The sequence below is a fragment of the Penicillium canariense genome, assembly GCF_028826845.1.
Source record: "Penicillium canariense strain IBT 26290 chromosome Unknown utg000004l_segment0_segment0, whole genome shotgun sequence".
Classification (NCBI taxonomy): Eukaryota; Fungi; Ascomycota; class Eurotiomycetes; order Eurotiales; family Aspergillaceae; genus Penicillium; species Penicillium canariense.
Genome location: NW_026622731.1, coordinates 34664 through 46686, shown reverse-complemented (window position 1 = coordinate 46686; position 12023 = coordinate 34664). Strand labels below are relative to the sequence as shown.

At 43.9% G+C, this 12023-nt stretch overlaps 2 protein-coding genes across 2 annotated transcripts; one reads left to right on the top strand and one right to left on the bottom strand.

The window, feature by feature from the left end:
• Nucleotides 1-3005: 3005 nt before the first annotated feature.
• Nucleotides 3006-8084, bottom strand: N7482_006370 (uncharacterized protein; the record flags this gene model as incomplete). The annotated part of the gene is made up of 9 exons (XM_056688495.1): nt 3006-3573; nt 3627-4184; nt 4271-4391; nt 4450-4630; nt 4714-5532; nt 5726-5824; nt 5871-6080; nt 6138-6638; nt 6705-8084. 9 exons carry the CDS (start codon nt 8082-8084, stop codon nt 3006-3008), a joined length of 4437 nt encoding a protein of 1478 aa, XP_056540924.1.
• A 2936-nt stretch (nt 8085-11020) lies between these two features.
• On the top strand, nt 11021-11842 carry N7482_006369 (uncharacterized protein; the record flags this gene model as incomplete). Its single annotated transcript, XM_056688494.1, has 1 exon — nt 11021-11842. One exon carries the CDS (start codon nt 11021-11023, stop codon nt 11840-11842), a length of 822 nt encoding a protein of 273 aa, XP_056540923.1.
• Nucleotides 11843-12023: the final 181 nt, after the last annotated feature.

Here is a 12023-nt window from a genome sequence, read left to right as displayed (position 1 = left end):
TTAAGTTTAGATAACCGTTATCTATTTCTAAGGTATTCTAGTAGTCGATTAGCGTAATTATATAGGTTCGCTTATAATTATATAATTTTATCTTCGAAGTTACCTAGTCGATCTTAGGATTTTAGATAGTAAAGAAATCTTTACCGAGGATAAATTTATAGTTAGGAAGATCTAGAATCTATACTATTAGATATCCCTGCTATAAACCTATAGTAACTAGTAGGTAGACGGATATATTAGTAGCTAAATAGCTACTATCGGGTATCTATACTCTTAACTTATCTATTTATTAGTAGATTAGTCCTAGGCCCGAAAATCTCTTTATAATATCTATTAAGATAAAGGTATACGATATACTATAGTCTAAAAGAGCCTATATTACTATATTTCTATCGGTAGCTCCTAATACTATCTTATAAAATAATAATAAATCCTCTATAGTAAAAAAAGAAACTTTAATTCTAGGCCTAATAGGGCTAAATTTATATACTAAGGTATTTAAGTTAGCCTAATTAGCTTACTCCGGATCTAATAGGTCCTAATCCGGTAGTTTAGGTACTACTAAAGCTTTTTTTATATAGCTAACTACTACTTTAAGAGTAATCGGCCTTTTTAGTTTTTCGAGTCTCTAGATATTAGTAGGTTCTAGTCCCTTTTTAACTTATTAGTTTTAGGATTAGGGTATTTATATTTAAAATAATCTTTTTTACCGTAAATAAAGTATTTAGTATTATTCGACTTCGATCTTTTCTTATCTTTTTACTAGGATTATACTATATTTAGATCTATCTTATTTAGGTTACGCTCGTCGCTAGTAATTATTCTATTAATATAGTTTACGATTATTAATCCTCGCTTAAAATTAATAAAATAGTTAATAATACCCTATAGATTAGTTAGAGGGTTATATTCTTCCGCCTATCTCTTCTATAAGTTAGTATTTATACCCGTTTAGAGGTATTAGATAATAATATCCTCCTATATCTTAGGATTATACTTAGATATAGCTTACTAGAGTTTAGTAATATACTATATAAAAATCTTTCGGCCCTATTTATATAATATAAAATAGTCTTACTTCTTTATATTACTAAGATACTCCGAAAACTTATATAAGATCTAATCCTAGTAGACTTACTAGGTCTCGATTTTTTTATTATATAAGTTTACGAGCTATTACTCCTAGTAATTATTAGTATAGCCGGTTAAGGCTCTACGAGTATATATAACCTTATTTTTATTATTAGGTTTAATACCTATAAATCTAGCTACTTCTACGAAATAACGTTTATAATTATAAAGATAATAGTATATAGCTTTATCCGGAATACTACTATTATACTCCTTAATCTTTCTAATATATTTTAGAATAGTTTTTTTTATCTCCTATCGGGCCTAATTAAAAAGTACTAATAGTCCTATAGTAGCCTATAGTAGAGATATAGATACCTATATAGCCGGTTATACTAAAATAGACACTTATAGCTAGATAGCTACTTTATAAATTACCTAGGCGGTCTGTTTCGCTATCTCTTTATAGATACTAGGATTAGTATTATTTATAATCTACTCCCGGTAGGAATCGGCTAGGTTCTTTAGTAGATAACTAAAGATTTCCTCCGTAATAGGAGTAATCGGATATATCTATCCTAGGCTAGTAGCTATAGTACTTTCTATAATAAGATAAGTTCTTTAAATAAAGGTTCTAGATTAAATAAAATTTAGATATAGTTAAGGTATTTCTAGTCTAAATATTTACGTTCGTAGCTAATCGGGGTCCTTAACGACCTTTTTTAATCTTTTATCTTTTACTTCCGATCCTCGGTATAGACTAAGTCTACGTACCCGAAGGTAATCTCCGGAAGGATACTTTATTATAGGGTAATCTAAAGTAATTAGACTATTCTATCCGTTTCTCTATCTTCCTATTATAGTCGGGAGATATCGTATATATACTAATATAATTATTTATAGATCTTTACGTAGTAATAAAAGGTTTCGGTTACTACTACTTTCCTAAAGACCCCGAGGTCGCCGATATCGCCGACTATAAGCTATCGCTCGCTAGGTCTTAATACTGTACTACTACGCTAGAATAGATAGAAGAAAGGTTCTTAGAGCTCCTAATTAACCTAATTTTTCCTTTACTCTCTCCGTTATACAGAGATCGTTTTAGGAGGACCTCCCGATAGTTAAGATTTACTATACGGTTAGGCCCTCCCGTAAGCGGCCGTAGAAGGCTACTTAGTTTTAAAGGTTTACTACTATATAAGATAACGGGAGTATAAGAGTATATTCTGTTATTATCGTAAGTAAATATATCTATAAGGACATAAGTGTAGTCAAACATGGCAGAAAGTACCCGTAAGGGGCCGAACATATAAGGTTAAAGGAAGGTAAAGTACGCCTAGGATCACAGAATAGTGATTTCGTCTACGGGGTTCGCCGGGACTAACTATACCGTATAGATTAGGAATAACTTAGAGTAAAGCCTTTCGCGGACGCTAGTATATATAACTTTACCCGATGCTTTATCTCAAAAGATGTATATAAGATCAGCATCAAAACATCTACACCCTCAAAGGTAGCGTCCATAGTTTTACATGAATCAAGGTATTTTGTTGTGAGGTCTCTGTTTAGAAGAAAACAATACGGGTGGGTGAGCGGCTCGCTTGTGTCAGCGGCCTGTTTGAGAACTACACATCATTGCTCCTGCAACATCTCCTCGTCCTTCTAAACTCAATTGACTTGTCGAAGAGCATCGATACAAATTAATTACTGCTGAGCAGTCCTCGAGAATGGAAATTGAACTTCTTGCCCAGAAAATATACATGGGAAAAAAAAATAAAAGATAGGACGGGCTGACAAACAACAGTTGGGGAGTATATCACTCCACTTTCGTTGACAGATCCTTGTTCCTCACTCCTCTCCCCAGCACGAGATAAAGGTTTCTCCCTGCATCAAGCGCATGGAGTAGCCTGTCTCCCACATATCATCTGATCTCATCAAGTATGGTAAAGCCCCCAGTTAACATTGTCGTTTCCTGCATCTCCCTGGCATGCAATGTTGCCTGAGGCACCCACCAAGCCACCCGACGCAAACATTTGAATCGATGAATTGATAAGATCCACGATATCCTGAGCGCCTACATTGAAGTCAACATCACCGGTTCCAGTTGTTCCCGTCACCCCAAATGCACAAGTTCCATACTGCACTAGTTGATGCTGCTCACCAACCGAGCATTCGACCTCCCATGAGCCCTGGGTGCCAGCAATATTGGTCACAATCTGCTGGCAATCAGTAACAAGTGGGGAACCGCCACTGGTTGCGTCGGTGAATGTCGAGGTTCCGCAGTCATTGGGGCTTGGCACTACGGCGCAGGGATAATTGGCCGAGGCAGTGATGTCGGCTTCAACCGCAGTTTGGGCCATCTCTGGGGTACACACTGCAATATTGATGAAGCCAGGAGTAGTGTAGTCCTGGCTAATCAAATCATCAACGGTCGATTGGGCGTTTAGATCTGCGACGACACCACCGTTGGCATTGTTATTGGATTGATAGCTGCGAACGGCTCTGTGAGTTTTGTTAGTCATGATCGTCAATAGCGACAAACGGGCGCAACTTACCCTTGAATAAGAGACTGTACAGTGACACCTCCCCACGCCCCCTCAGTCAACGTTGAGAGTCCAGGCGGAGCTGTGAATGGAACCTCTGGGCAACGTCCATCTGGTGGGTTACTGCCACAATTGGGCATGAATTGACTCGTAACCGGCATAGCGAGGTAGTAGAGCTCTCCGGTATTCTCAGGATAGCAGCCCCATGAGACTGCCTGATCTTCAGTAGTCATGTATTGGGTGATAGGATTGACTGTGCCGCAGGGAGCTCCGCTGTCGATGACGAACACATCATAGCTTGCAGCCGACCAAATAGCAGGGATAGCGTACGCATAGAAGGCGGAATCAATTGACACAGTAAGGTTCTCCTGGTCCGGTGGGAAACCGTTATTCTCTGGCATGCCAGCGATGAGTTTACCTCCTGTGATCAGGGTATCAAGATTGAGTAGAGAGGTCGAGTCGCCAGACAGTAATTCTTGTAGCGCTAGATCCGTTAAGTTTGCCCAAGCGCCCACAATTTGTCCCATGTATGTAGAAAACGCATTTTGGTCATCCGCTGTCCATGATCCACTGCGCGTTTGAAACGTTAGCAATGATCCAAGCAAACGTGGAATTTGGGTTAGTACCAGGAGATGAAAGCTGCGGGGAAAACTTACATTGTTGTTTGGCCTGCGACAATATCTTTACCTACTACTACTCCCGCCGAGATAGCAGCGTAGGTGACATCCTTAATTGTGTCACTAGTCGCTGCGGCGAAATACGGCAGCTCTGAGAAAACTATTTAGTTTATACAGTAAGCATGAGTTTGACATGAATGGTGGGACTGAACACTCACAACTATTGAAAAACGGCGCAGCCACAGCGGTAGCTCCAAGACTGACAAAGTCCAGGAGGATTTGAAGCCAAGTATTGTCTGGTTGTGGAGGCACTGGCGCAAAGGTGTTCTCAAATTCAGTGAGACTGGGTTCGAAAATAGCAGCGGCTGTCCACAATGCATCCCATACGTCTTCGTATATCTGAGTTATGTTATGTTAGTCAATCTATTCACGTAAGCAGTCAAGCGTAATATGGCCCAGCTACAACATTTTGGGATACATACTTCGTGAACCATAACAAGGGAATTAAAGATCTCGTAAGAAACTGCACCAGCAGCTGGTGAACCATCAGACCCCGCTGTATCGAACCAACACTGTTGAGTCATTTGACAATTGTTAATCGGCCCGATCGACTCGCAATTAGTAAGCTCGGGGCCATGGATTGAATTCACAATAGAGGCAACGAAGGTGATGTCGCCGTTGGGTTGGTCCACATTTATCCACTGGTTTGTGACGTCTGCCCAAGCATCATCACCGTCCATTTCGCTCCATCGTTGCTGTGAGCTCATCTGATCTTGAACCCAAAAATTAGCGGCAGGATCAGTGCATTGTACACTAGTCCAGTTGCCAGTTATGTTCTCAGATTCAGAGAACAGGACTTGGCCGATCCTGATATCTGAGATAAATTCGGGCCATGAAGTCGCCGGGTATGGGACATTGTTGTAAGCCTCCAAATCCGTAGCCCAATCCGCGGAGCCACCCATGTTCAGACCCTGATAAAGAGACTGCCTTGAGGCTTTGATGGCATCGTCCATATATCCAACCCACTGAATATCGTCATAGACGAGTATGTTAGTGTTGCTAGCTTCGTCGATGTAGTTCTGGTTGACGCGGGTGGCGTTTTCGAGAATACTCTGAATCTCAGCGTTCGCAAGGATACCAGCCGTAGCTGTGCATGGACCCTCTTCTGCATTCGATTGAGAACTGGAACCAGTGAAAGTACAGTCCTCGGTCCAGCAGGATGCATCCGACATCTCGAAGGACCGTCCATAGCTAGTAACGCCAACAATGACTTGGCTGGAGGGCACACCGGCTTTTGTGATCTAAAAATGGTATTAGATGCGGCTTATAAGGAATGTGCAGAGAGATTTAGAATTGATGACAAACGCGCTTTCCGTTTGTCCAGAGTCATGCCAGGAAATTGGGCTTTTGTCCAAGTTGGTGACATGACTTGAATGGTTGAGATGGAAGCGACTGATTGTTGATCTGGAGCTCGGTAAAGTAGACTTAACTTACCATGGATAGAGAGTTCAATGTCTCCGTCAAGTTGACGTCACTGCGTAGACAACTTCCCGTTGCGCAGCCGTCTTGAGAATATGAATTGGATGCGTCCCACTATAAATAATTAGTATTTTTCTCAATTTGGAGTGGCAGCGCTTACTTGACCATGCAAATCATAGGTCATCAAAATGATATAGTCAATCACCCCAGCAATCTCTTGAATAGGGTAGTGTTGCAAATACCAGTATGAGGAGGGTGCCGTGATGGAGACTGTTTGGTTAGGAAGCATGCCCTTCAGAATAGTGAGGAATGCCAAGAAGTTTGCACCATCATCTGAAGATGCAGGAGGAATGCCTGGAATATCTGGAGCCTGAATAAATCGGATTAGAACGAATTCAATAATCGTAGAGGAGTTATCGACACTCACCCCAGGGTACTCCCAGTCAATATCAATACCATTGAGGTTATTTTCAATGATGAAATTGGCCATGTTTGTCGCCATAGTCTCCGCGTTAGCAGATGTCACACCGTTGCGGAAGATCATATAAGTGGATGGGTCCGTTGAGAAATCCCAGCCGCCAAATGACAGGACTCTTGCCGCTCCCGAGATTCTTAGAAACTGTGAAAACTCAAAGCTTGTCAGCTGATCACCTCCGAAGGTGGGGTCCACTGAGTAGTCGGAGTTGAGCAAGGCGAAACCAAAGTGCAAGTTCGTATACGCTGAAGCGTCGATTTGCATGGCGTCTTGATAAAGACAAGCACGGTCAAGACCAAATCCTTCAAAGTATGCAACCGTTCGCCACAAAGCAGGCGCATCGCCTGAGATAATGTCTGTGCCACAGTTCGAAATGCAGCCATTGGTTCCCGGTGCGGCAGTGCCGGGCGCTCCAGTGTTGGTGTTTACGCAGAATTCGGGCGTAGTCCCACACTACAGGGACATTCGTTAGCTGGCGGGGAGACACAGAGTGGTTGCTCTGGCTGTGGATGGACTTACCTGGCCCCAGAAATCGCAGCATGCATTGAGAGGGCAAGGATTGAGCATGGATATGTTCGTCCCAGCAGGTGGCGTTGGTGTACCCGGTACTGTTGGTCCGCAAAGAGCATTGGCGACTGCAGCGGGCATGGGCGGAGTGCCAGTGCTTAGGCAAATGACGATACCGACGAACAGATCATCACAGCCGTTCCAAGACCAAGTATCAGCGTTGTACTCGGTCAATTCTTCAGTAGTGATGCTGTTTGCTGCTGCAATGGACGAGCAAGTGTCGCCGCTATTAACGGTGTACGAGGCACAGGATCCATCAGAATTGGGTTGTGGAGCAAAGTCAGGAAGCGTTCCCTCTGAGCAGCAGACATACTCGCCAGGTTGGAGATCGTTGCAAAAGTCGGGGTCCGAGGGATTATACTCGGAAAGTTCGTCCTGGGTAATGCCACACTTTTGCGACAAAGAGTAGCAACCATCCCCCGAGGCGACTTGAATGTAGGAGCAAGTATCGCGGATCTGGAGACGTCTGGTCGATGATCTCTTGGAGGAAGTGCCTAACGTGGAGTTGGTTTTGATAGTTGAATTGGTGGTCTGTGCTTGTGGCAGATTGAGTACCAAAGGAGTGGTGAAGTAGGCAGGACCAGTAATATTGCTGGTATTGCGGAAAGATAGGCACTCTGCATTGGACCATGACTGAAGAGCCTTTTGAATAGGTTCAAATGTTGAATTGCTGGTCGCCATGATGCCAAACACATGATCACCATCGTTTCCAGGCTGGCAGAGCTGCATAGCCACAGTTCCAGTACCTTGCACTGCAGACGCAACAGCCCTTTCAAAGAATTTGAGGGCAAAATCACTAGTACCTTCCTTTTGCAGGCCCTTTCCAATATAGAGGCCTACCGAAGTCTTAGCGACTCGGGCGAACAGAATAACGGAATTGTTCGTGGCCCCAAATCCATTTCCGATGTACTCGCGTATCTGCCTCACCAACGAACGCACATAGGCAGGAGACATGCCGCCTTCATGCCCAGTGCCAAATTGATACGTCGAATTGATGGTAGTAGCACGAACCGCGTTCCCCGTTGCATTGGGCAAGTTTGACCAATCAGGGCCGTAAGAAGAGCAAGAATAGATACGGTGAAAACCGCTTGGATTGTCGACGGGGTCAAAGAGAGAAAAGTCATAGAACATAGTCAGATCGCAGGAGCCAATTTGTTCCAAGTTAGGATACAAGGACCAGTTGCCTGGATTGGGTCCCGCAGTGCTGCATCGTCCTGGACAAGGGTGCTTAGGCTGATAGCCCGGGCTAGCAGGCAGTCTAGCAGCATACCCAAGGGCAGTGTCAGAAAAGAGGGCCACGGCTGCAAGGCCGAGTTTGACCCAGGAAGACATGATTTTTGGCAGCTTCCGAAGACGACTCTGAAAAAGAAAGGAGTGACAGTTCCATTGCTTTATATAGACCGGATAGTGACTGTACTGAAAGAGTGACTGAACAACCGATTAACGAGCTACTAGTTTCTTGGTTAGTAGCTTCGGACTGGCCGAAATGAGATATGCATTAGCATCGACAAATGCGTGGTGTCTGCGCCATCCATTAATTTACAATCCCGACATTGAATATCCATCTACCAGTTATATCAGTTATATCATTCCACGTTACCAGAGGGTCGCAGTGTAGCATGAGACATATACCCACCCTACTAGACTAAAAAACTGTGACCGAAGGGTTTTAAAATCGCGCAACGATCCATCCCATAAAACCCATGCATTTTGTTGAGTTCTACGCCCCACCTAGCCAGCTTTTTGAAGTACCTATTAATCCACTGCGCTATGTTACGGTAAAAATCTTAGTGGTTTCTATGACAGATTTTATCTGCTGAAATCCCTTATCTTTCATAACATCGCTTCTCTGCTTCTACAAAATTGATGCAATACATCTAGATATATAGAGCTGAACGTAGCCAGTAAGCGAATGACGAACCCTAAGACACTATAGTGATGCGATAAACTACGGTTTGATATCTTAGCAATCATAGCTACTCATGTAGTCTTCCCATAAATCTATAACCTCTGTAATGTGTCTATTATATTTCTCACTTATTAGGAAGTTTTACGGGGTGATGAATTTATGATGTATATTTGGCCCTCCAAGTGCGGTATTTTATTAGCAACATCAGAAAATAATTAAGAATTACGTTAAACTTCTAAATTAGACTAGATATGCCGTATATAGAATAAGAAGAAACCAAGTGAGATGAATTTCTTGTTGTTGAGATATTCCTTGCTAAAAATGTTGTATGTGCTAAGGTGTTTTAGGTTACTCCACTCGCTTTTATGCGTTTCTCGCTTTCGTATTATATTATCGCGGGAAGTGGAGTTGAGTGGGTATAGCAAATGGCTACAAAGGTGGTGTTAAAGGGCCTGTTTCACGCTTAATTCACTAAAGTAGTACTAATTTGTCACTATTGATAGTTCTAAACGGGGGTACGCTATTAGCCATCTTGGCCCGGTGCATAGACACCCGTGGGCTAATGGTGATGGGCCGGGTAGATTTCGCCGCCTGCAAGTAGGACTGGACCCTACTCTACGCCTGCATCCAGCTATCGTTATTTATTTTCTTCCTATGGCGTGATCCTAAAGTACGCGAGAGGATTATCGTGAGCGCGGCCGACCGATAAACAGTCTTATTGTGCTCCGTATAGGATGGATTAAAACTGTAGCTTAACCGCGCCCCGAATTTTGGTACCTAACGCTCCGATGGATATATGATTAAGTGTTACTTCCCGGAGTATATACGCAGTAATCTTAATACCGTTTTCTGAGGCTTATTTCCCCTGTCTAAAGTATACAAGCTGTATAAAACTAGAACGTACGTACGAGATTTCGCTCTCCTTTAGACTTTAACCACCCGTGGTATATAGGTTGTGAAATCGCGCCACGACCTATTTATTTTATTAAGGATTACTTCCCTCCCTTCAGTCGGCTAAAAAACCCTTAATAAGAAGGGGTGGTGGGTATTTAGGTAGAAACCCGATTACTAGACACGAAAGGGCTCTAGCGCGACATTTCAGCTTACGCGGCCGAGTCCTCCGGAAAGCTTGTTTATAGCTAAGCTTTTGACATCGCCTTGACCATAGGTATCGGGGCTTACCTTCCGTGCTCCCCGAGATTTGCGATCGCTAAACGATTTTATCTTCTAGTGTAATTGGTAGACTAATATACTTTCTTGATTCGACTTTCGAGGATTTTGAAAAATCCCTTGCTAGGCTGTCCCGGTGGCTAAGAATCCGTCTATGCGTAGGTCTATTTCCTCATATCGTGAGCAAAGATAAATCCCTACCGCTGGACGTCTAAAATCCTCTATCACTAACAGCGCTTGACGCTTCTTAAATATTAGATACTAAGGGCGGTCGGGTTGGGGCTCTCTAATTTGCATAGAGATTCCTTAGAACCCCACCCCTAGCGACGGGCTGCTTATAGTGCACTTTCCGTCCAAAGATTCCAACCCCAGGCATTACTATCAGCTAGGTGTAGTATTCGTTGCGACGCTAACCCCTAGTTCTCGCCGGTTCTGGTTGTCCTTAATAGGAAGGAACAATCGCGACTTTTCGGTAGGTGGGAACCGCCGCTAAGGTAGGCTCAGTGGAGTTCTCCTGCGAGGCGTCTTAGCTTGCACTAGCTTGCAGGGACACGGAGATTCGATACAACCCTACAGTTCGGAGCTCCCGAGGTCGGCACGTAGATATGTAGTCAGGTCCGTGTCGATCACTATACCGACGGTACGTGCTACCGCGACTAACTGCTTGGGTAGTTACCCCTGACTATTCCTACTTACACCCAACCTAGCCAGCCTTTTGCAGCATCCACTCAATTCCAAGGCTAAGCTACATACGTATATCCTAACTATATATCGATTCAATGTAGGTAGAGAAGCGATATTAAGAACAATGGGGGGATTTTAGATCTGTCGTAAAAATCACTCCAGTTTAAATTGGGGGAAGTGGAGTTAAATGGGTACGGATTAGCGTAATAATCGCTCAAGCCTACCGCCCGGCCACCTTCGTCAAACTCTTCCAAGAGTGCCTAAGTAGAGTGGGGTACTTGAGTAGGCAAGTCTAACACGGGCCACTCGCTGAGATTCAACTTCGCATACTTAACCAAGAATATCTCCCTCTCCCCTCCTCTTCTATTATATCGTGAACGTACATTGTTCGCTGAACTCAGAGTCCGGCTCGGCAATAGCCTCTTTATCATTATTACTATTGCTCGCCTACTACCCCTGCTATTCTTGATACCCCAGAAACGCTTTTTTTTTTGATCTTGGTCAAATGTTTCCCTCCAATATTGCAGCATGCCTCCTCCTGGCCCTATCAATAGGATGGTCTTCTGCGCAAAATCTTCCATCAATTGCAGAAGTTGACCTTCTTTTTCCTAGAAACGACACATACGCGCCTACAGTCCTTATGCCCTTGGTTTTCGGTATCCAAAACCCTTCAGCCGCTGTACCTCTCCATCTAAGTCTGTGGTGGAATCTCTGGCAACTCGAGGGCGGCAATATGACCGGGTATGGAGTTATACCTAAGGCATATTACATCCCAACTGGTGCCCGTCAATATTACGAGTACAGCAGTTTTTACGACCTTACTACCATAGAAGGCACCTGGTTATTCCAGTGGCACGTCGACTCTGTCAACTGCTCCCAGTTCCCAGCCAACAACTATTCCATGGGCTCGTACACCCAAGGCAAACGCATTATCTTCACAACCAAGAACGGCGCGCAAGCGCCTGATCTCGTTACGGCTACGGCTGATGATGTTTGTGCTAGCGCAGAGGGCTTTACCTTTAACGTTACGGGACTTGAAAAAGTATCTATAAGGAGTCCGGATAATCCGGATGGCAAGGATTCTGTGACTACATGTGCGGACGTAGTGCCGATGTCTCCGACGTATCGTCCGAACCCTTGTGCAGCACAGTTAAATGCGACGGGCGCGTCAAGCATTTCTCTAGCGCTTACGACTACAGCTTGTTGGTTGCCCTCTTCGGTGGTGAGCTGCCCAGCTAAGAGTGCAGGGAGCCTGAAAGGTCAATTGGGAGGACCGATATGGGCGGTAGCGACTTTTGGCTGGCTCCTATACTCTCTTGTCAGATAATTGATTTAGGGGATTACTCGGCGAACCCCTTCTGCCTGTTGATGCTTGTATTGTGGCGGAACGCCAGCAGCATGTGGAGACCGGAAGGGAGATTTGATATTCCGCATGTTATAACATCTGCATCATGATCTCCGCATTGCACAAAGCGTGATATAGTACCATGGCTTTCATGTCCTCCATA